At 42.4% G+C, this 24,823-nt stretch overlaps 1 protein-coding gene across 7 annotated transcripts in view; it reads left to right on the top strand.

The window, feature by feature from the left end:
- The window catches only part of kif13a (kinesin family member 13A), a 327,451-nt gene extending 305,274 nt beyond the window's left edge, over nucleotides 1–22,177 (top strand). For 4 of the 7 annotated variants that reach the window (XM_078539266.1, XM_078539264.1, XM_078539265.1 and 1 more), the window contains 6 exons: nucleotides 377–427; nucleotides 4,460–4,571; nucleotides 9,672–9,823; nucleotides 11,702–11,821; nucleotides 16,361–17,540; nucleotides 20,646–22,177. In XM_078539266.1, the coding sequence (XP_078395392.1) occupies nucleotides 377–427; nucleotides 4,460–4,571; nucleotides 9,672–9,823; nucleotides 11,702–11,821; nucleotides 16,361–17,540; nucleotides 20,646–20,929 (1,899 nt within the window). In that variant the 3' untranslated portion in view covers nucleotides 20,930–22,177. Of the gene's footprint in view, nucleotides 1–376; nucleotides 428–4,459; nucleotides 4,572–9,671; nucleotides 9,824–11,701; nucleotides 11,822–13,621; nucleotides 13,696–16,360; nucleotides 17,541–20,645 lie in introns of those variants that run through there. The other 3 variants (XM_078539267.1, XM_078539268.1, XM_078539269.1) reach the window with 3 other exon arrangements.
- The last annotated feature ends 2,646 nt before the right edge of the window (nucleotides 22,178–24,823 follow it).

Genomic DNA, 24,823 nt, shown 5'->3' with positions numbered 1-24,823 from the left:
ATGTTATCCTGGAAGATACTTCTGTGCTCATTCAAAGGCTTTCTTGTGTAAAAAGCAAAAAATGGTTTAAATGTGCTCATATTTATTTATACTGCTTAAATATGGCAACAGACATGTAATGTGCCCACCACTTTTAGATGCTTATAATTGCTTATGGAAATTGTATTAATTTTATTACAGATCACATCCTTAACTGTGTGTGTTGTAAATGTTGAAACATAATGGAAAATAATATGCCTAAAATTCACAACCATGCTTTAAATGTGCTTATTAAACAATCTTAGCTCAAAGCAGGAAAGGAAGACATTTTGTGGCATGCAGCAATTATTATAAAATCTCTGATCTGCTTGTCTTGTTACATTTTTGCTTTCTACAGGTCTCCAGTAGTCGATCAGATCTTTCTGGATATGAAGAGGATGAGTACAGGGTACGTTACCAATGAATTCTTAAACACTGCATAAATATAATAGGTGCATGCTAGAGCTCGCAGGGAATCATAGGTAAGAGCGTGAAATTGATGGTTTTGCTGGTGAATGCAGGTGTTTATTTGTCCAGAGGATAATCCCTAACAATGTCTTATAAGTACCCGGGAGACTTTGATTTTCTATTCCATTTTAAATGGATGGAAAGCCAGGGGCTGTAGACCAGCAATTTTCCAACCCTTCAAGTACTACCTCTTAATTAGGAAAATTGGATCAGGGACTCGGCCCTGAGATCAGTAATGCAATCTAAATTTTGAGCAAATGCATAATACTTTGTGTGTGCTCAAAAACCAGGATTATAACAGCTGGTGCCAGCAATTCAACTTCCCTTCCCAACTTGCCTTCGATTAATTAAGTTTGGGATTTGACGTCCAGAGGACTTTCTGATATAAAACAATAATTATATGGAATGACCTCCCAGTTAAGGACAGCGAAGACAAAAATTCTGGAAGCACTTAAGAGGCAGCAATTTGGACAGGTGGAATTGTTGGCTCGTATGGAATAATGAGCTCAACAGCCTCTCTTTCCAATCATTGTGACTCAAATCTATCTGGTCAAATCAAATTACAGCCAAAGGACAGGCTCACAGCAGGAATTTAATATGTACATCCCTAGGTGGTGATGGCGTAGGCCATCTTTCGAACCTTGGGCTTGAATTTTTTCACTAACAACTTTTAAGCCATAGGCAGATATTAAGACTTGTAAATGCATGGACCACTCATTGAAAAACACACACTCAACAACGTTATTGATGGAATAATACAGGAAATGCTGGAAGTACTCAGGTCTGGCAGTGTTTATGGAGAGAAAAACGGAGTTAACTTTTCAGGTTGCTGACCTCCCATGAGAACAGTTCTGATGAAAGGTCATCAAGCTGAAACGTGGGGCTGGGTTTTCGCAGCCCAGCTGGGGCTGAAACGGAGGCCGGCTACCTGATAAATAACAGCATGCCGAGCAGCTGAGCATCCCATCTCCATTTCCAGCATCTCAGATTTTCCTGAGAATGGGGGCAAGCGTGGGCCTCCAAACTTGCAGGTGCCCCTAACTAAGCCAATTAAAGTTGTTAAGGGTCCATTCTTTGCAAACGTTTTGAATCTTCCTGGGGGCAGCCAGCATTCAGCAGCATTCTGTCTCAGACCAGCTGAAGGCAGGTGAGGACCATGTCAGGGTGAATCACAGAGGTCAGCAAAGCCTAGAAAGGTAATTGATCATGCTTTTCATAGGTGAAAGGGCTTGCCCATTTGAAGTTAAAGTTTCAGCAGCCTATCGACAGTCAGGGAAGGAGTCAGCATTAAGAACTTTGCCAGTTCAGGGAGCCATCACCCTCCTGGCATTGCATGGGTATCAGAGCATTGGGCATGGCTGAACTCCATGATCACCAGGAAGGCTGCAGCTGGTGCTGCACTCTTAGAATTTGAGACCATTGGAAATGAAAAGCAGCAGCCTCCACAGGAAGAACAGAGCCCCAGGCAGCAGGAGGCTAGATGAGAGGGAGGAGGAACAAGAAGGAGACACTAACCTGAGCACAGATCTACATTCAGAGGTGAAAATATCTGGAGATGACTGCGAACCAATGCCGAAGGAGACTGCAACTCTCTGGGCAGATGGTCACAGACATTTATAACCTTGTCAGAGAAGACCGGTGCATCACTCAGGTGACAGATGCCCTCTTCACTAAGGTTGAAAAACAAATCAGATTCAAAATTGATGGGGCTTTGCAGGCTCAGAGGGTACTGAGTCCAGTGCCCGGACCAGTCAGGTAGTGCCCTCCAATACCCTCCTGCGAGGCCCTCGGTCATTAGAGTGGCCTGTTATGCTTTCCATAACATGGTCCTCCAAAGAGGTGTGGAGCTTGAGGACAGTGAGGCCCCTAGAAGGGAATAGCTCACCAGGAGGCAACAGAAGAGGAGGAATTGGAGTCAAATGGAGATGACATTGAACAGAGAAGTGCCCCTGCTGCATGATGAGGTGGCCTCTTCCTGCCACACTCTTGGAAGAGGACCTCCCTCCTCTCCCTCATAAAACGTAGGAGCAGAAGTAGGCCATTCGGCCCATCGAGTCTGCTTTGCCATTCACATGGCTGATCTGATAATCCTCAACTCCACTTTCCTGCTTTTTCTCCACAACCCTTGCCATAACCCATTGAAGATAAAAGTTAACATATTTGGTGCTGTACTTACTTTCTACAACTAAATGTATTAAGACCATCAAACAGTATAAATTCAGTATTGGACTACCTCTTGTTTAAAAAAATCTTCCAGAATCCAACTGCAAGTCAAACTTTACAAGCCCAAGACCTTCATTCTGTTTCTCATATTTTATACAAAAATCTACAAATCTACATTCACTGCTCCACTTCAATGCACATCAGGGAGCCCATATAAGATCCAGGAGGATCGGATGTGGCTCAGGTTCAACCTGAAAAGAACTTTGTTCATATAGGGCAGAAGTTTACGCGTTGGCAAGCGGGGGCGGGGCCCGCTTGCTGACCCGTAAAATGACGCGCGGTGATGTCGGGGAGAACTCCCGACATCACCGCGCCCCATTTAAATTTTCAGGAAGGTGGGGGCGCAGCAAAATCAACTGCGCGCCCACCAACCTGTCAATGGCCAATTGAGGCCATTGACAGAGTCAATTATGTAATTAAAGGACCTGCCCGTCCAACCTTAAAGTTGGCGGGCAGGCCAGGAGCCCCGGCGCAAACTAGAAAAAGCATGAAACCTCATCCACCATTTTTAATTGGACAGGAACCCGGTCTCCATATCAGCTAAAGGCTTGCACCATGAAAATCCGAACTTCAGTTGCTTTCCCAACAGACATGGGTTTCTTGCACGTAAAGAGTCCCGGCTCCTGTTTCTCACCTCCGTTGCAAAAGACGATCCTATTACCTTTGTTTCTCTCTCCACAGATGCTGCCTGAAATGCTGAGTGTTTCTAGCATCTTATGTTTTTATTTCAGATTTCCAGCATCTGCAGTATCTTTGTATTAATGTTATTGATGGGTCTTGAGTAAAGGAGCAATAAAAGTAACACTGATGTAGGCATGACATTTATTTCATTGCATGACACTTGTACTCATGTGGCCATATGAAGGGAGTCCCTTAACTGTTATCCTAAATGTCAATTCTGTGGTGCAAATTTTACTTTGCTTTTGACCAAGGGCTTATATGAAGGTGGGGCCTTTCTTGTGAGGTTCTTCAACACACATACCAGTCCTCCTCATACAGCAAATGGAAAAAGGAACTGCAGCTCTCCACTTCCAATATTTATGATAACTATTCAAATTATTTTTTTAAAAGCAACTCAAATTATGCACAACTTTCTTTAAAGTGTTCTTACTGCAATGAACTCTAATATAGGTCATTGTAAAGCTACCATGAATCTTTTCCTAACTCTTCCACACCAACCCATGACTTTCCTCCCGTTCCCTTCCATGGACAAAAAAAGTAACAGGCTGCTGTGTTCAGAAGCAGGAAACCACAGCCATTTACAACAAACTTCCACTGTACCCAGACACTTGAAGATGGAAGTAGATTAAGTGAACTGGACTTGAGAGTTTTGTTCTTTGACTTCCCCATTTTTATTGTGCAAATATTGCACTTGAATAATTTAGCCCATTAAAGGAGCATCTTCGGTTCCCGTAATGATTGATCTAACCTGTCCCAGTTAGTGTGTCAACTTGTAAATGTACAATGTTAAAATCATTTTGCATCAAAAGGACTCGTTACGTTGCTGGTATTGCCTCCATCATAAGAGGTTTGCACATCCTAAAAACAGCATTAATTTTCTTCTCACCCCAGACTGTGGTTTAACTATTTTTCTGAAGATTTCAATGGTTTTGTTTTAAGTTAAAATGACATGCAGTTTAGCATTATGGTTTTAATTTCCTGGCTATTCTGGCATACAACTAAAAATAATTGATTCCTTGTTTTTGTAAAAGCAGTAAACCATTTTATTTATTTTTCCTGATGCTGCTAGGGTCGTTCAGAGAGTCATCATGATATTTCTGACTGCTCGTTCAACTCTCAGGAATGTTCCTGGTATGGTACCCTACCTAAAGATTCACCACGCAGGGTGAAAGACACTGGAGGTAAATATAGTTATCAACAAAGTGAAATCAACTAATTATACTTTTCATGAAAAGACAGAAATGTGGAACATTTAATAAAACAATAAGATCATGTTGGAATTTTTAATATTTAGCATACGCTAAAATTTAATTTTTGTTTTAAATGTCCATCTTGTCAGGCTTCCTGAAATACTTAAGATCTGTCTTTCAAATATTTAATTTTTTGCTCTCAATTCCTCCCACCCTCTCCTCTCCTTTCCTCCCCCTCACTCACTCTCTTCTCCACCTTCTGCCAGAGGTTTGGTGGAAACCCGGGGCAGAATTTTCCCAAATTTGCCCTAACGATGTTTCACCCACCAGCCGTGATGGCGGGTTTTCACCTCGTATTGTCCCAACCCACCTCATTATTAATGCATTTCCGGGAAACACGCCGTTTCCATGATGGGCAGGCTCTCATTCGCCCTTCCGCCAGCACCCCCGCCATTGCATCACACCGGCCACCATGTTTAAAAGGAGCTGCCAGCACACCACTTATTGCTACCAGCTCACCACCACTGCCTGGGAGGCATGGCCAGCAAAGGAAAAAAGACTGCAGCCCCCTGGTCTTTTGACGGGTCCCCTGAGCGACTGCTGGATACTGTGGAGGCCCGCCGGGATGTCCTGTACCCCTGCTCTGTCCGCAGGATGGGCAGCAACATCACCAATCTGGCTTGGGAGGCATTGTTAGCGGTGAACAGTGCCAACGCCCTTCAGAAGAGGACAGCCACCCAGTGCTGCAAGAGGATGAATGATCTCCTCAGTTCCACCAGGGTAAGTCACTCTTTTCATCACTCTCAACTCTCACACTCTCAAACCCAGTACACATCCACAGGCCCTTACTTCAAGGGACATCACCATTCACTCTCTCACACACGTCTTCATTGTCCTCAGCCCGCCCATGGGACCACTCACCACCTACATAGGCCAGGCACATCTATCTGGCAGGCATCCTGTTTACACACTCTCTATCTCTATCCGTGCAGGACAAGCTGGCACACAACGAGAGGGAGAGGTCGCAGACTGGTGGCGGAGTACCCGAAATCAAGGTCCCCCCGGACTTTGAAAATAGAGCCATCTAGCTGACTGGCCATGATCTGGACCGTTCCTGTGCTGACGGTGAGGACAGCGGTGCTGTACCAAATGAGGATCCAGCAGTGCAACATCCATCAGACAGTCATGCCTCGAGTGATGTGTCCTCTTTCACAGGCCGCTGCCATGCACTAATTATCTCCCCTTGGTTTCGCCAAACAACCGACAGAATCCGCCTCCAATCAAGCCCTGAAGAAATCTCCGAAGGGGAATCTGAAGGCACCGTCCTCGAAGTTCCATCACAGTGCTCACCCATAACCTCCTCCAGCACAGAGACACACACCTCATTGGGACCTAGCTTTAGAATAGGCATGGGATCACATACTGGTGAGCACAGTGCACAGTCTGATGCATGGCAGGTGGCGGCAGGGAGTTCCCAGGTCCCTGGCATTCGGAGTGCTGCTGGAGGCCAGGAACCTGTTGAGTCCAAGTCAGATGATGAGCCTCTGGACTCGGCCATGTCACAATTGCTGGAGCTGCAAAGGCAAGCTAGGGAACAACAGGAAGGGATGTCCGCTGCACTGCTCAGATTGCAAGGCACGATGGAGGAGTCCATCTGTCTTCAGCCTGAGGTGATAGCACCGGCATTGCAATGCACCGAGATCAACACTGGCAGGATGGTGGCCGCCATGGAGACCTTGGCCCAGGACGTCGCTCCTGCATTGCTGCACGGGCTGAACTCCATCACTGATGCCATCGTTGGCCTCCAACAGTGTGTATGCGAGAGGGATGTCGGGCAGCTCGATTTCACTCCAGCTACCCCTTCCCCTCATGGAGTCAGCCAGGGGCCCTCAGGCACCCTTAGGGATGAGGATCAGCAGTTGCACACCCCAGAGACACCCATCTAGGTGTCTCCAGGGGTGTCCAGCCCATCCAAGTCCCCTCTTCCCTTGACCCAAACAGCTCTAGCTCCACAGGCCAAGGAGGGTGCCACTGCTACACCATAGGACCCCGAAAGCCGGCCCGGACCCTCCAAGTCTCAGCCCTCCAGAGGACGCCTGCCAAAGCCATCACAGACAGGGCGTCGCAGTCAGCAGGCTGCCTCCACCTCCGCTGTGGATATCCGGGGAGCACCAAGATGTAGCGGCAGGATTAGGTCAGTTAAGGAAAAGTAGTTGCACAGCCTGGGCATGGGTGTTGATCACTTGTACATACTGTTTACTATTGTCAATAAACTCCTTGTTCTGATGAGCAGTGTTCTTGTCACTCGGATGTGAAACCTTTCTGCACAAGATAAAGGCAGGTGTCTCAGTCCAGGACCTCTTCCCTGTGCTCTGTGCAGCCTTCAGACCAAAGTGATGGTCCAACCTCACACTCCCTGGAATCATCACTGAGTGTGGTGGGCAGGTGCCACATTGTTCTCGCATTCTCTCTGTGTGCTCTCAGGACATTTAAGGGGGGTTAGCCCCCATCGCACCAGTGTCTGTGACCATTGATGCTGTGCACCAGCTCCTGACGGGCTCAGGTGCTGAAGGTGAACACAGCATCAGATGCACCTAAAGTTTCATGGTTGCATCACTGAGATGGTCCTGATCATGGAGCGCAAACGAGCTGCCCTCAGCCAGACAGGTCAGACATTCTCAGAGGCTATGTGAAGATTCATGGAGTGTCCTCACTGCATGTTGTCATCAGCCTCCTGCGATCGAGCGACTATTAGGACCTCCACTGCGTCTCCATGACAGGAACATTCTCACAGAGGCTTTTGGCACTGCCTAAGCCAGACTGGAGTCAAACGTTCACAACTGCGATGTGAGGATCTATGGGGACACCTCACTGCATGTTGTTATCATCCTCCACAAATCTGGCAGTTATGAGGGCCTCCCGAGCATGGCTGCCTCATCCAGCCAGTGGGAGGGCCTCATCCCCATCATCGTCACCACTGAGGACCTCCTCACCCTCATCCCCGCTACCGTCCTCCTCATCCGAGGAGACCTCCAGCTCCTTCTCAGCCAGCTTGTCTCTCCCCCTGGGAGCACCAGGCTGTAAAGGGTGCAGCAGATGACGATGATGCATGATACCTCAGTGGATTGTATTGCAGGGCTCCACCAGACTGGTCCAGACACTGGAACCACATCTTCAGCATCCCAATGGTCTACTCCACCAAGTTGCAAGCTGCAGCATGAGCCTCATTGTACCTTCGCTCTGCTACAGTCTGAGGCCACCGCATGGATGTCATCAGCCACGGCCTCTGTGGGTAGCCCTTGCCCCCAAGAAGCCATTCCTGCAGCCTCTGTGGACCCTGGAAGACTGCAGGGATCTGCGAGTGACTGAGAATGTAGGTGTTGTGCACTCCCTGGGAACCTTGCGCACATCTGCAGAATGTGCTTCTGGTGGTTGCATACCAGCTGCACATTCAGTGAGTGGAAGACCTTGCGGCTGATGTAGTCCACCGTGTGTAGCGACGGAGACCTGAGTGCCATATGGGTGCAGTCGATTGCACCCTGCACCTGTGGGAATCCCAAGATCAGGGCGAATCCAATGGCCCTGGCTGTCCCGGTCCTGGGTGAAATGCACAAGTTGTGTGCCCTTGAGAAGATGGCATTCATGACCTTATGGATGCATTTGTGGGTGGCAGCTTGTGAGATCCCAGAGAGGTCACCTGTGGAGCTCTGAAAGGAGTCACTGGTATAAAAATTGGACGCCGCGTTCACTTTCACAGCCACTGGCAGTGGATGTCCTCCATGTCCCCTTGGCCCCAAGTCCTGCAGTAAGTGGCAGATATGAGCGACTAGGTCCCTAGACATGCGCAGTCATCGGCGACACTGGTCCTTGGTCATCTGCAGGAATGACAGACAGCGTCTAGGTGTTGCTGGTCACTGACCAACCCACAGCTCGCTGTCACTCCTGGGCAGCATGTGCGGGAGCTCCTGCTGCCCCTTCTTCATGAGGTTGCTGCTCCTGCCTTTGTGCAGCCAGGTGCCTCAGTTACTCTCTCCTCCATCGTCTTCACTCTCTGTAGGCCATCAGGTATACAGCTAAGTCACCAGGATCCATGATCCTGACGTGGTCCTCCTGCAGCATGAAAGGGAGAGAGAGACATGGTTAGTATTGGTGTACTTAGCATCCTTTCCTGGCCCTGTGTGACCGCCCCTTAATGCTTCCCGGGAAGTGTTGGCCATCCCTCGAAAGGCCACAGATGAGTGTGCTGCATGGCTACGCTGTCATCCTGTGACAGGGGGGACACTGGTTCAAAGTGGGATGCTGATATTGCAATGGGCTGTGAGCGCCTCCAGCAGTGACTGCTACATGGTCAGCGTTGGCAAGGAGATTGTACAACTTGTGCAGTCCAACTGCTGCGTGGTCTGTGCTGGGGTGGTGGGGGTAAGGTCTGGAGGGCTTGGTGGCACATTGGTGCCTCCACATTGCTTGCGTGGGTGGATAGGCTGGGAACCCGACCCCAGTATTTTCACTGTGGTTGCACCTGATCTGTCTCAGTTGCAGAGGGATGGTCATTTTATACAGGTGTCCCTACTGCATGGCCACTTCCCTCGCCAACCCTGTCCCCCACCTCGATTGCTTGTGTGGGGGATGCAACGCCAGGGCTGCAGTTGCCCCTGCACACCCCACCCCAAATACAGTCACCTCCGGGGCCAGGCAGCAGCTGCCCCAGTACACCCCTCCCCACTCCGACCCCGAGCATAGTCACCTCTGTGACAGGGCAGCAGTTGCCCCCTCTCGGACAGCACCCACCCCCACCGAAAACAATCGCCTCCAGGGCCAGGCAGCAGTTGCCCCCGGACACCACCACCCCCAAAAACAGTTGCCTCTGTGGCAGGGCAGCAGTTGCCCTCGGACACCCCCACCCCAAGTACAGGTGGAAAACTCTTTGACCCACTGCTGTGATATCTTGATCCACCAGTAATCAGTTCACATGTTTTTTTTTCTCAAAAGAAAATTATTCATTGTAATTGCAGTTGACATGAAATATTGAAAAAAATTATATGATCTGATAGTCCATGGAGGTTTGTTCCTTTTACTTTCTTTCACTGATAGGCACTGCACCAGAGAGTCCTCACTCATTGATGGGTAGTCCACTTAAAGCATTTTCTCCTCAACCACCGAAATTTCTGAAGTCACTTATGCCTGTAAGAGAGGAACGAAAAGGCAAGCAACCTCTGGAAACCAAACCTCTCCTTGCACATGAGGTAAAATTTAAATCTTTACATTGGGGCGGAAAATCAAGCTGCTTCTTAATATAGTGGAACCTAATTGTTGGATTTTTTAAAACGAGCTCAATATAATAAGCAATATAACTGATAGAAGAGCTTAAGTCTTGATAAGTCCTGAAACAAAAATAATTGCCCAGTGCTGGTCATTCTATAATAACTTTGTTGTAATGAGCAACTTTAGTTTGAAATATATTAATTTATTTCCATGGATTAGTTAGCCAAGCAAATAGAATTTACAAAGGATATGTGTCTTTTTAAAGAAATTTTGTCCTGTCTCATTTCCTCCTACTCTATTTTTATTGAATGTTTTATTTTATAGTATTACTACACTTGTAGCTTTGATCACTGTAACACAGGTGTCTGAATTGTGCTAGCACAGAAGCTTAAGTTTCAGAGGGCAGGAACTGTGAGATTTGTCATTTAATAACTAGCTTCTAGCAATTCAATAAACAGCTTTCCCCATTTGTTACCCCTGCTATCATTGGTACTTTGCCCAAAGCTTACTAGAAGCAAGGGGGTGGGGGTAATGGTGAAAATACCTGTTTGTTCAGGTTCCAAAGCACCGTGTAAAACAACCCTAATAAACTCCACATTCTTCTTTGCTATAAAAGAAAGGGTCGAACGTTCTTATGATTTTCCTCCATTCTCACATTGCATGGTTAGGACAAGCAAGCTTTTGTATTGCAAGAGATGAGAACTTGTAGGGAAATTAGGTACCTCTCAGGCTGATCTTGATCTTTGAGTCGTTATTCTGTTTTGCTCAATGTTGTACACCTCTCAAATTCCTAACACCAAATTAGTTTGCCTAATGGATGATAGCACTGCATTTTTAAAATCATATTGGGTTCGCCACACAACTCGGTTGCCTCTCAAATCTCGAATCTATCTGCCTCTAGAATCTTCAAGTAAAATTCTACCTGCATAGCACATTTCATTATATCTGGTAAGTGGCAATATTTCTGGGAGGATACATGACAAAATTCACTTTTTTTTTGAAGAATAAGGAATGCTGCAGTTGTTACTTTGCCATTTTGCTGTACTCTTCAACTTAGTATCGTGTATCCACAGTATCCTTGCTAATTAGGAGGGATCATCTGGACACCTCCACAGACGTTGTTGATTCCTGCTGTATTGACAAATAATTAAGATTGAGTGATGGAGGGAATTATCCCACCGCATAGGACATGACAACCAATTTAAGATTAATAATACTCTCAGAAAGCCCAAATGTTAATGCTAGTTGAGATATTGCAAGAATATGGTAACCATCTAAATTAATTTTACATTTTGTAACAACTGTGCTTTGTAACTATTCATTCTGATAGCAAATAATTAATATTGTAGCTGCTGAATAAAACATACCATCAGGGTTCAAAGCAAAACTGTCATTGTGATAGCTGAATTAAATAACCTGTTTAAGAAATAAGTAGGCCAGATCTGAAGACTGATTCATTCTTAATCAGGAGCTTTGTTTGCAGTAATAATATCTTGAATGAAATGCTCCAAAAGCTTGTTTGGGTTAAAAGGAAAAAAATAATTATACCTTTGAATAGCATGGAGAATGAAGCTCACTGTATGTTGTATGCAAAGTACCTGCAGTAAACTTGTTACAGATGGCTGGTAATGGATGACATACTTCAGTATTGTTCACTTTATAGGCCGTCAGTTAAAAAATCTAATGGAACCACTTACGTATAATGAAGATGCATGATTTTTTTTTTTGTGCATGAATTGAATGTTTGCAGCTTGTGTGGAGTATTTATGTTAAAACATCAACTAACTGCATGCTTGTAGTCTTGATTAATGTGTCATTAGCAGTGTGACATTTTTCATTGTGTGTCTCGACCATTGCAGAGCATGTCTCCCCCTCAGGATAAAAGCATGCTGGTACATAGCAGTAGCAGTGTTGTGCCCACAGGAACCAGTGCCATCCCCATGTCAGTAGAAAACGGTAACGAAAATAAGGACACGTTTGTAAGTTTTCCTTTTATTTATGTCATAATACTTGGTGGTGGGATTAAGGTCCTTTCACTAGGATTATGGCTGAAACATTCATGAATGCAGCCATAATTTTCTATCTGTTCTGCAGGCAAGCCATTTGTCTGCTTTCTTCAAATGCCTACTTGGAAAATTATTCAAGTGTATTGCAAAACTGTTGGAAGTACAGACTATTCGAAACACAAGCATATCCTGCATTTTTGTAAACCATAGTTTTACTTCTCTGTGGTTTCTTTCTTATCTCACCTTGTGTCTGAATGTAGCCTGAGGCTAAATGCCTTAGTTTGAGTAACGTTGTTATTTAAATTAAATACATTGCTTATAAATGAAGGGACTTGATGTATTATCATTGTTTATATTTTTGAAATTAGATGGTAATAGAGAAATGGAATTAGTTGGTAAGTTAGCATTCATAAATGCTAACAGATAAAGTTCCTCTTCCTAAAGAGCAGAGAAGGTCATAATAGAACATGTAGTGGATAATATTGATCATTGCATAACCTAATGTTATATTTTAACTTAACTTCATAAGCTTCACCAGATTTTGGGCCCTCGCTGTACCACATCTTTCAGCTCACAGTTGCATATTTTCCTGATTTACGTGGTGAAAGGGTGCATGAGCTTTGCACACTTTCCTGATGACATTTTTCCTGAAAACTTTCAGGAACAAATTGATCTAAAAGGCTTGAACTTAATTTGTGTTCAAGAGCACAAAACAATGTACTAGCTTATGCCTGGTTCTGCAACCTACTTAGATTGACTTGCGTTAATGGTTGACTCGGTTTGCCTTCTGTGTTGTACTGCAGACTAAATTGTGCTCTATTATGTCTTGAATAAACCTATATTCATTACAAGATAATGCATGAGAGAGACCGTTTTCCCCACTTTAATGATTAATTCAAAAAAATTGTAAAGTTCTCTAACTATACCATACAAACAGTTGTTTCTTTGATAATTATAGGTCTGTCACCACCAATATTGTATCTAAAGTCCATTGCACACATTGTTCAGTCTTTGTATAAAATAAATCCTGATACCAGTCCTAAATTTGCCTTTTATTAATTTTTTTTTTTAATTTGAACCTTATCCCACACTCTCAATTTAATTTGCAGAACCATTATAGACTACCTTTCAATTCTCTTAAAAATCGTATACCTGCATAATATTGGAGATCATCTTTCTACGCTGAAAAGCTCACTTTATCTCGTCTTCCTTTATAACGCAGGCTTCATACACTGAGGATCAGTTTAGTAGCTCTGCTCTGCACTGTATCCATTGTACGAATGATGTGCCCTTTTTCCCGGACTGGTTATGTTATTCGAGGTGCAATCCCAATCAGAGTGCTGTAAAATTTGATCACTTCCTCCTCTGTCTTGTAGTCTACTATTTGGCTATGCAGACAACCTTCTGTTGGCTTTGTGATTGTTGCCCTGAATTTTTTGTACATGTTTTGTAACGATTCCGCCGAGATTCCCATGACAGCACAACTGGTGCGTCTTATTGCCATTTATGTCAGTAACAACAAGGAATGGTTCTTTGAATCAAGATGTTCGCTATTTTGATATTAACTTTCATTCTGTTGCAGTTGCATGTTCACGACACAAACATGTTGCAATATTCTGCATTCTAATATACAGTGTTCTTCTAGAAATCTTACCATGTCATTCTACATGAATGTACCAAGAAACAACTCCTGGACTGTTATATTATCAGCTGGTGAAATTGTGTATTTTGATTTAAATTTTAGAAATCTGATCTTATTTTATCTGTTTATAGGTACTGGTGATTGACACCAGTGAAAATTAATCAGTTATCCCTCCACTATAACTTTTTTTCCTGGAGGTACACTATGCTAATACTTTCTATAACTCATCAATTTTCCTTTTCCTAGAATTATGTCTTCTGAGTAATGGAAATCTGTTTTGAATTTTAAAATATACTCATAAATCTACAATGCCTAATCGAAGACTGATCTTAATTTTAAAAAGAAAAATAACCAAATGACTAAATATCTTCAAGCATGATTCATTGATTTATAGTATTGTAGCTGAGACAAAGTCAGACTGTTTCCTGGGTGGGGGAGAAAGCCTTGAGTCTTTCAATAACCCATTGTAGGCATTATAGGAATTCCAGATTTGCAGATTGTGGATTGAGCATCATAGAATCGAGATTTTGTTAACTATTGTTTTACAGCTACAGTATACAAATCAAATTGGTAGTTTTTCCTGGTTAATTTTTTGGTGCCAAACCACATGGGTGGAACAGTTTCATTGTTTAGTATTGTAGCAAAATCATTCAAACATTCTTGATCCATCCATTTACATGTTCACTACAAGTAGCTAATTGTGGTAATATTTCCCCAGGATCCTTGGTATAGGTGAAAAAGTCTAATAAAAATAGTTTGACCCATGCTAAGGACTTAGTAAGGATGGACATTTAACCACCGTGAGGCTGGAAGTATGTTTCCTTCCAGCCCTCTTCAAAGTAGAATATTTGGATCACATCAACACATTCCTACTCCAGTACCATATTAACACAATCTCTTGTCTTTCTCACATGCACACAAGCCTATTGAATTGTCATTAATCAAGACTTTATTTTGATTTTTTTTCTCTGTTACTGTGGTTTGAGTCATGTGGATTTGTGGTCTTCCCTAATTGATGTACACAATTCTTGCTGTGACAGATAACGTGCTGTTTTTGTGGCTGCTCTTATTTTAGAATAGTACATAGACAATTTGTCATCTTTCATCAAGCAAAGAATAAAAAATGAAATGTGGAGAGCTATTGGCAACATGAAAGTTAATAATATAGGCTTTTTCTCAGCTTTCTCAGCCCTATACCTGTATAACTCTAACTACATTTAGGGTATGATTACCATTTTAAAAGCAGATTACATTAAAAAGCCTCGTCTTTGAAATTAATTTATTCATCACCTTACATCGTTATGATCTGGAATTATGGTTGGAGTGATTCATCAAGGTTTAAAATGGATATAGTATGAGACTTATAAGATGTTCTAGTTGGGAAAATTGATCTGGGGATAAATTTACTGAGATTGACCTGCCAGTCTTGCTGATGGACGATTTTAGGACTATCTGTTCATCATTGTTGAACTGGACAGCCTCCAAACTTGCCTTACTATATCTATGAGTTTCATACTTAGACTGCTAAAGCACTGCTACATGTTGGCCAAGGTCTATGACTTCCACCCTTCTCTCTCAAATTTGAGCTTCTTGCCCATTCACAAATTATGGGATGACATTGGCAGAATTAGGAAGATTTTGCACCTCTAAACTTCAAATTATTATTGTGCAATGTTCTTCTATTTTGAAGATTTATTGATTGAAGAGAATAGGTGTAGGAATGGGTTACACCTGCTCGACCCTATGTTTTGACATGATGTAGAGATCCACACTACATTTTGCCCCCTTTAAAGTTTTGCCTTTACTTTCTGGTATTTTTCTGAGTCACAGAACTTGGAGGGAATATTAAGCGACCCTCAGTTTTTGACTAAGCCTCTTTTTCAAGTGAAAAGCCTAAGTAAGACCCCACCTGCCTGTTCGGGCAGATATAATAGATCCTAACATGTGATATAGAATTATTTGTTTTTAAGTTCAATTAAGTACTTGGCAATTCTCTGAACGTGAACAGCGTTTGTGGTTAAAGATGGAAATCAGAATTTGTTATGGCAGTATGATAGCTTTTTTTGTTATGCCTAAGGACCACTGTTTCAAAATTTTCAGCTTCTAATTAACAAATTTGCCAAGTAATGGGGAAGGTGAGATCTTATGCTATGGCATCCCTGTGGCATATTTATCTGTGAAAAGCAGTGGTAACCATCTCATATTATTAAATCTTGATGAATTATTTGCCATTCACATTTTAAGGTGGAGAAGCATATTTCAGAAACCTGCCTGAAATTGGTTACAGCATTCATATAATGAAAGTGGACAATTTATGCAAAATCGTGGAATACACAATACTAAACCCTGTTTTAACAAGGCTACATATATATTGTAGGAAGCTGTAATGCATTGTGTAATCAGCACTACTGAACTAAGGATATACAAAATTGAATAAAATATGCTCTTCAAAACTTCAACAACCTAAGATTAGTTACTGGATATCAGCCTTATTAAAATAACATTCAACAAGAGCATTCAGCTGTACAAATTGCACAATACATTTTTTGCAGTGTTACTGCTTTCAACTTGTGCAAATATTTTTCAACTCAAGATCAAATCCATGAGTTGAAAGTTGACCAGTCAGGTCTGTGTATTTGGACAGGCTAAACGGAACTCTCAGCAGATAAAATACAGCTGAACTTCAAATCAAGAAATTGGATGAATTATCTGCAGAATTAAATGAGATCATTTGGTTATAGCTTCTCCAATAAACCAGCCAGAAAATCCTGTCTGAACCACTATGCTTCTTTACCTAATGTGACACTAATTTTCTTAATGTGTGATAAAATGCAGTTATGTGACCATTTTGCAAAATGTACTCACCACAGGATTCTGAAGAGGAGGACTATGAAGTGGAGAACCTCAGCAAGAAAACCAGTAGCTCTCAAGGCTTTCATGGTTTCCAACCTTACATTCCAGAAGACTTTGCAGACTTTGATGTGTATAATGCAAGCCTTGAGAACAGAGATTTGTTTTCGTCCAAGCCTGAGTTCCTGAATTCTCGTTTCCTTGAAAATGAGGTTTCTCGGAGTCCAACTACGAGCAGTATGACGAGTGGTTACATCTCCCACAGTGCCTCCAATGCAACACTTTCTGATGTGGTATTCACTGGTGCTGAGAACACAGACCAGCTGAGTAACCAGACACGAGACTCTGACCTACAGGATACTGTGTCACAGATTAGTCTATCTGACTTAAAATTGTCTTCTGAGAAAGAAGATGGAGTTCAGGAGCAAAACGCAGATTTAAAAGACGTGCAGAAGAGTGTGTCACTCCCAACAAATAGTGCCTTAATGAATGAAACCTCAGTATTGCAACAGTTCATTGAGTCTAAATCTATACTTGTTTATAGAACCATCCCAGATATATATGCATCAGATTCATTGTCCTGCACATTAAACCCACAAGGTAGCATATCGGAAGATGGAGGAGATGATGATGACTCCTTTAATTCAATAGTGAATGTAGAAATTTTCAGCAGTCAAGATTTCACAGATTTTCAGGGTGCTGAGGAAGCGAGAAAGGACCTTGAACTGCCTGATGAACCCATGGTTTACAGTACAGGTTCCTCTGATGACTCTAATAGACTTTCTGTAGATAGTCTAGAGCTTGATGAAAAATGGCAAAGTTCTGCAGTAAAGTGCACAAATGATGTTTCTGAGCTTCCTGAGGATTCTTGCAGCTTGGCATATGATCAGTCACAGACAACAGTACTTGATAATAGATTAGCAAATACGTTGGAGAACCCTCTGTATTGTGAGGAAGCTGACCATGAGGAAATATTTGATAACACCTGCAGCCCAGATAACTCTGTTTCAAAGAACCTTTCAGGTTTATCTGATATTCAGGACAGTGCCAGTGCAGAACAGGGCGAGCCTCTACCGAGTTGGGTCATGCTGGGAGAGCGTGCATCTGTTGGAAACAACAAGAATGGAACTATCCGATATGTTGGTGCAGTGGATTTCTCTGCTGGAATTTGGGTTGGAGTTGAACTTGATACTCCAGCTGGTGAGTAGCGATGAATAGTCTTCTGCACTTGTTTGATCCCACAGTATAAGTGATGCATGATCATGATCTAGATCACCCATGATCTAACTGAATCACAGAATAGACTTAAAGGGAAAGTGCGGGAGCGAGTGCGAGCGGGCACGCCTCCGATTGGGGGCGTGTCGCCGTTTTAAGTGGGTGGGCCAATTAAAGCCCGTGATGTCCGCTAGGAAGCGCTGTGCGCTCCCTTGTGTGGGGTGGGGGGTGGGGGTGGGTGGTTGGGGGTGGGGGGAATTCCCTCAGCCATGCACGTGAAAGAGCGCACAGATCTCCCTGAGGCTAAGTGCTGCCTCAGGGAGATCGGTTCAGACTTCAAATTTTTAATAAAAACCATCCTAATATTTCCTTTCCATGTCCCCTCATGTGACAATGTCACATGAGTTGGGACATGACCATAACTTTTATTAAAACTCAATGTGCAGATTTTAAATCACTCATGAAACCTCATCCCGCCCATGGATGAGGTTTCATGCTTTTTCTAAAGCCCGCCAGGGCTCCCGACCTGCCCGCCAACCTTAAGGTTGGACGGGCAGGCCCACTAATTATCTAAACTGGTTTTTTAATGGACTCAATAGGCCGTTGACAGGTCGGCGAGCACGCAGCTGACTCGGCTGTGCCCCCGCCAACCTGAAAATGGAAATGACGCGGGGTGACGTTGGGAGTTCCACCCGCCGTCATCCCGCATCATTTTATGTCAGCGAGCGGGCCCCGCCCCCATTCGCCAACCGGAAGATCCTGCCCAAGGAGCTGAATGGCCTCCTCATTTTGTATAATTTCAAGCAGTCCGGATTTATTGGATTTGTGTTCAGGAGACATTTAATAAAATTTCCAAACAACAGAAAAACAGAGTTTATAATTTACTGTGAAGAGGACTGCAATGGACTTCAGGAGGAGATAAGTAGATTGGGCTGTTTGATGTTGGGTGAGTTTTTAATGTGGAGAAATGAGGTGATGCATTTTGGGAGGAAGAATACAGAGAGGACATCTACACACAATGGGAAGACTTTAAAAGGAATGTAAAAGCATGGAGATTTAAGATTTATATATCTCCCTCCTTAAACGAGAGAGGACAATTTGTAAAAGCTGTGCTTTCTTTTTAAAAAAGCATATGGGATTCTAGATTTTATAAATAGGGACATAAGATCAAAATGGTAAGTGGTAATACTAAATTTAAACTAGACATTGGTTGCACTGTAGTTAGAACATTATGTTCAGTTTTGAGCATCATATTTTACGAAGGGTTTCAGGGCTATAAAGAGGATACAAAAGTGATTTGCCATGACAAAGCTAAGAATAAGAGACTTTTGTTTTAAAGAGAGAAACTGACTCTTTGCTCTCTAAAAAGAGATCAGATTAAAATTGAGAGACTTTGGAAAGCTACATCAGGAAAATTATTTCCACTGATCTGAGTCATTTAACAAGAAGATACAAATTTAAAATCTTCACCAAAGGAATGAAGGAAGAGAAAAAAGCAAAATACTGTGGATGCTGGAAATCTAGATCAAAAACAAAAATAAAAATACCTGGAAAAACTCAGCAGGTCTGACAGCATCTGTGGAGAGGGATACAGTTAATGTTTTGAGTCCATATGACTCTGATGAAGAGTCGTAAGGACTCGAAACGTTAAATGAAGGAAGACGTTTGGAAATTTTTTTTGCACACACAATGTTGTTAAGATATGGAATGCCTTAGCAGAAAGGCTGGTGAGAAGCAGAATCAAAAATAGCTTTTTAAAAAGAAAATAGATAAATATTTGAAAAATAGATTAATTAGAAGTACAGGGGCATTGGAGGAAACAAGTAGATCTTTCAGAGAGCTGATACTGGTACAATGGATCTAACACCCTATTTATGTGTCTTAAAATTCCTGAGACCAATAGACTAAACAGTGACCTCCAAGTTTGCATTCACTGATTGCCTTCAGTGTTTATTTTCAGCCCCCTCCCTGACTTCTTTCCCACTTCACCTGCATGCCATTGCTCATCTGTGTGTAGGCACTTGACTTCTCACACTGCTGCCACTTCTGTTGGTCCTGTGTGAGAGTGGTCTGGGTTTCTTAGTATTCACTTTCCACTTGTGGAGAATCACTACACTTTTGCTCACCACTGCCACACAGGGATTTAAAATCAAAGGTAACAGCTGAATCCCATGAACAGTGTCATGCATGCACTTTGTGCAAGTTTGAGAAACCTGGCTAATAATTTTCCTCTGAGACACTGAGGCCAATTGTAGCATGCCTGCCACGTCTCCAACAGCACAAATCTGGCAATGAGGTTGGCACCTTCCGTGTATGCATGCTTCAGATCCGCAACAGTGAAATTCACTCTAGCGTCCTTGAGCACTCTGCAGCAATTAGGATGCAAATGCATTGCACCATCGTCTTCATTATTACTATTAGTCTATTTAGACCTTCATGAAGAGAACACAGACAGGAAGGAAGCATCCAAATTAAAAAAAACTATCCAATTAATTACACTGCCCTGGTCTTTCCTCTGAGCAAAGTTTCCATCTCCGGTATTCATCCAATTCCCTTTTGAAAGCTTTTATTGAATCTACTTTCACCATCTTTTCAGACAGTGTAATTCAGATCATAACAATTAGCTGTGTAACTTTAATTTTCCCCATGTCACCTCTGGTGCTTTTGCCAATTACCTTAAATCTCTGTCCTCTGGTTACCAACCATTCTACCACTGAAAACAGTCTCTCATTTACCCAGTCCAAACCCTTCATGGTTTTGAGCACCTACCAAATCTTCCTTTAGCCTTCACTGCTCCAGTGAGAGCAGCTCTGGATTGATTCTTTTCTTAAATGATTTGCAACTTCAGCTTCCAAGAACTGAGCTAAGTTATATGTTCACTTGTGTATGATACCACTAGCCTATCGCAATATTTGTTTAAAACTGCCCATTCTTTACTCATTCAAATATGCCACATTTCCATCTTGCTCACTATGTTGTCCATACTATCATACATATTTGATGTTGCCATGTTTTGTTGGTTACCTTGGAACTTGCAGAAGGCGGGTATTATTTAAATGCCATGTTCTTGCATTTTTAACTGTCATGCAGGCAAACATCAGGGCACTATTGAAGGAAAAGAATACTTTCACTGCAATCCTAGTTGTGGTGTATTTGTACGCCCAAACCGGCTCATCCAGGTCTCCAACACAGTAAAGCGGCGCAGCAGCACACCTCAAGCTCAGGCATCCACAAGTCATGAAAAGCGGAAAAGTGTCAGCCTTGGGAGATCACAGGTGACCCCATCCACTAAACCTGAAGGAACAGTATTACATCAATCAGGAGATGCAGCATCCTCCAAGAAGCAGAACAACAGGAAATCCTGGATTAACTGAGCTGCAACATTTGCACTTATTACACATCACTGTATAGACCTCTTAATGGAGCATTTTATAGATTGTACAGTGTTTTTTTTGTTTATATTAATGACTCTGTGATATAGAGGATAGAATAAAATCCTTTAATATTTTTCCTTTTTTAAAGAAAGATATAGTATATCTCAGTAACAGAAAATAGAGTACACTAAAATGTGGCTTTGCTAAGTAAAACCCAAGACTTCAGTTAAGAGAGCACCAGCTTCTATCTTGCAAATTAACATTTGAGATGTATTTTAATCAGGAAATAGATATTTTATTAAAAAGAACTGGGATGCAAATCATGAATATCTCTAAATCTGTTCTTAATTACCAAAGATCTTGATTAGATTCAGGAGCCTCTTAATTTTTATTTTGTCCTTCGTGTTCAAAATTGTGTTCTAACCTTTAGGCACCTTCTGATTTTTTTATTAACTCGTGCCATGTTTTCATTACTCTGTATTAAGCTGCCTTATTTCTGTGTCTAATAAGCACATTGAAGCAAAACTGATTGTTCTATCCAGTTTTTGTCTTCCAAAGCTTGCTACTGTGTTGACTTGGCTTCACATGGGTGCACGTTGAACTATCATGCTGGACCCTTTGCCTGAAGCTTTGTATGTTACAAGTCTAAACACTAATACTCTGATTTGCCTGTTAGGCAGTTTAGTGCTTAAACAGTATTACTGCAGGAATGCAGGGAGCAGACTGGAGATTTGTTTTAAAGGTTTATGAGAGTAAGTATGCATGCACTTGCTGAAGAAAGCAAAGTAATGGTACATTTTACAACAATGTTGTGTATATAATGAAAGATCTCATTGGAGGATTTGGTTTAAATAATTTATACACAAGATTATATATAATGACTAAAGGGTTTTCTGCATCCTATGCAATAAAAGAAAGGTGTAATCTGATGGACTAAAGACTGTTTCAGAAAGCCATCCAGTGTACATAAAGAGTTGTGCAAAATTGTTTGGGTGCTTAAGAGTCAGTCTGTTTGAAAAGAAATGTGATGAACGGCCGACTGTTGATTTTAATATGAAAAAACTTGGGGCTTGCTCAAGCGCTGCTGTTCTGAATTAGTCTTGTGTATATACTTCCCTCTCGTAGTGTTTTTTTGTATTACTATGTACAGAGTTGTAATTTATATTTTATTTCAGCAATACTGTATTTAATTGGTACAGGATTTCAGTGTTTTAGAATACATACTGTACTTCAGCCTGGAACCATCAATCAGCTGTGTGGATTTTGTTTGTATATTAGTGTTTTGAGATGTAGAAATCTCACCAAGTTTCTGCCTTTTTCTTGAAATCTCTGGTGATCTAGTAGAATGGTTCTATACAGATAGTAGTGTCGGGTTTACAGTGTTATAAAGTAGGGATCCAATTAGAGGGCTGTAATGCTGCACACATCTTATGTCACTGTCAATTGGTTTCTATTTTAAATTGATCAAAGATAAGCAGTATAACTACAGTCAGAATGACAATCTGTATTGTGTTAGACAACCTGGAAGAAAGTGCCTTCCACTCAACAAGTACAATCTGTGCCAGTTCAGCTTTTTAAATCTGTGGCCGTGGGGGGGGGGAGGGGGTTGTGCGGGGGCGGGCATGAACCCGATCAGGGCCACGCCGCCATTTTACGTGCGTGGGCCAATTAAGGCCCGCCCATCGTGACGCATGCCTGGAAGCCCTGTGCAGGCGGTGGGGATTCCCTGAGTGGTTCCCTGCGCTCTTTCGTGCATGCACGCGAAAGAGTGCAGAGATCTCCCTGAGGCATGGAGGTGCCTCAGGGAGATTTGTTTCAGCCTTAAACTTTTAAATAAAGGATTTTTAAACTTTTAGAACATGTCCCCTCATGTGACACTATCACATGAGCTGGGACATGTCAAAAAATAGATGTATACATTTTTATTAGATTTTAAAACAGTTCATGAAACCTCATCTCGCCTGTGGATGAGGTTTCAAGAAAAATGTGAAGGTCGCCTGGGCTCTTCGCCTGCCCACCAACCTTAAGGTTGGACGGGCAGCTTATTAAATTGAGTTAATTAGTTTTTAACAGGCCTTAATAGGCCTTTGACAGTTCGGCGGGCGCGCAGTCGAACTGATGATCTAAATGACGTGCGGTGACGTCCGGATGCCCACCCGATGTCACCGCGCGTCATTTTACGTGTCGGCGAGAGGGCCCCGCCCCCCACTCGCTGATGGGAAAGTGCTGCCCTATGTGATTCACTATTGTGGTTCTAATGTTTTAATAGAAAAGAACTAACTTCAGCCATGGGTACGAATTCTCCAAGGATTGCTGTGCGATTCTTCCTAAGCTACTAGCTGAGTTTTAAGCCAAATTGAAACCCTGTTTCATCAGTTCAACAATACTGATCTGAAAAGTAGCTGTGCACTTTTGCAATACAGGATCAAATACCCTACTGAGGATCTTCTACACTATCAAGGATTAAGCAATTAGCTAATGATATATGGGCACATTGCTCTCTTAAATATGCTACATTTTTCTGTGCTAACCTCAGTATCAAAATGGGCAAAATTCAGAAATAAAGCAAAATAGCCCATGCCTTTGAATTGTGTCCCTAAAAAGTGATACATGATGGGAAGTGCCTGCAAATGTGTGAGCATCACCCTGCCATAGGCTAATTATGTGCAAATTAACTTTCACTAAGTAAATCTGTACAGAGAAACTCTATGAGAAAGGGGAGAGCCTGCATGGACTGAGTGGGCCAAATGGCCAATTTCTTTTGTGCTATTATGGACTCTGACCAAAGCCAACCTGCAGCTAAGCCAGGATTCGGAGCTCCATCCTGGAAAGCAAACAACCTGTCAATTAACTCACCTTAATTAATTAGACTTTTTAGCCTTTAAGAGACATAATTTCACCTGCAACAGAATAATATTGTGGATGACATGATATAATGTTTCTCTACTGATAATCATATATGGAATTAACCTAAGTAATGCCTCTGGAGATTACTGATCTATAATATATTAAAAATCTTAAGGTATTTATGTAGACGTCTACAAAACCTTACTTCCTGTTGCATTTTTCGTCAGTTTTTGCATTAGAAATTCCTTTGCCTATATTATAATAGAAACTGCCTATGTTAAGTTGGTGCACTGGAATTGCATTCCCTCAGCATTTCTGTTGTGCCTCAGTATGGCAATTTCCAGCTCTTCAGCCAATACCATTGAAAAAGGCCTATTTTTCTGACCAACTGTTCTCTGCTTCTCAAATCACCATACGTTTTTCTACTTAACTATGAATAATATTGAGTAGTTTTTAAAAATTATTTTAAAATGGGAACTGAATAAGGCTTTGGGCCAGTCATCACCTGTCCGGCAACCCTGCTTCACTTAGTCTTGAGTTCCTTTGTGCAATATCACCAGTAATGCAACAGAAAATGCTGGAACACTTGGCAGGTCTGGCAGAATCCCTGGAGAGAGGAAGAGAATTAGACATTTTAGGTCGGTGACCTTTCATCAGAGCTGAGAAAAGTTAGGAATTTAATGAGCTAATGAAAGGTAGGGTGGGGTGGGGGAGAGGGGAGGAAGAACAACAAAAGGGAATGTCTGTGATAAGGTGGAAGGTAGGGCAGATAATATGACAGAAGTTTTCATTATGAAAATCCAACGGGTGTGGTAATGAGACAAGTAAAGAAACAAAATGTGTGTATAGATGAGGTGTGAATGACAGGATAGCAGCTGTCTGAATGCAAAGCAAGTGAATTAAGAAAGAAAGGAGAAAAAAAATGAACCACCAAAAAAATTGAAACAAAATGGGGACTGAGATTTTGATCTAAAATTGTTGAAATCAATGACATGGCCATCAACCGTGTCCATTCTATTTCATGCACCTCTGCTCTCTCACCCCTTC

This window comes from Cetorhinus maximus, chromosome 3 (assembly GCF_964194155.1).
Source record: "Cetorhinus maximus chromosome 3, sCetMax3.hap1.1, whole genome shotgun sequence".
In the NCBI taxonomy this organism is placed as follows: domain Eukaryota; kingdom Metazoa; phylum Chordata; class Chondrichthyes; order Lamniformes; family Cetorhinidae; genus Cetorhinus; species Cetorhinus maximus.
Note: the sequence above shows the minus strand (reverse complement) of the source record. Positions and strands in the feature narration are given on the sequence as shown.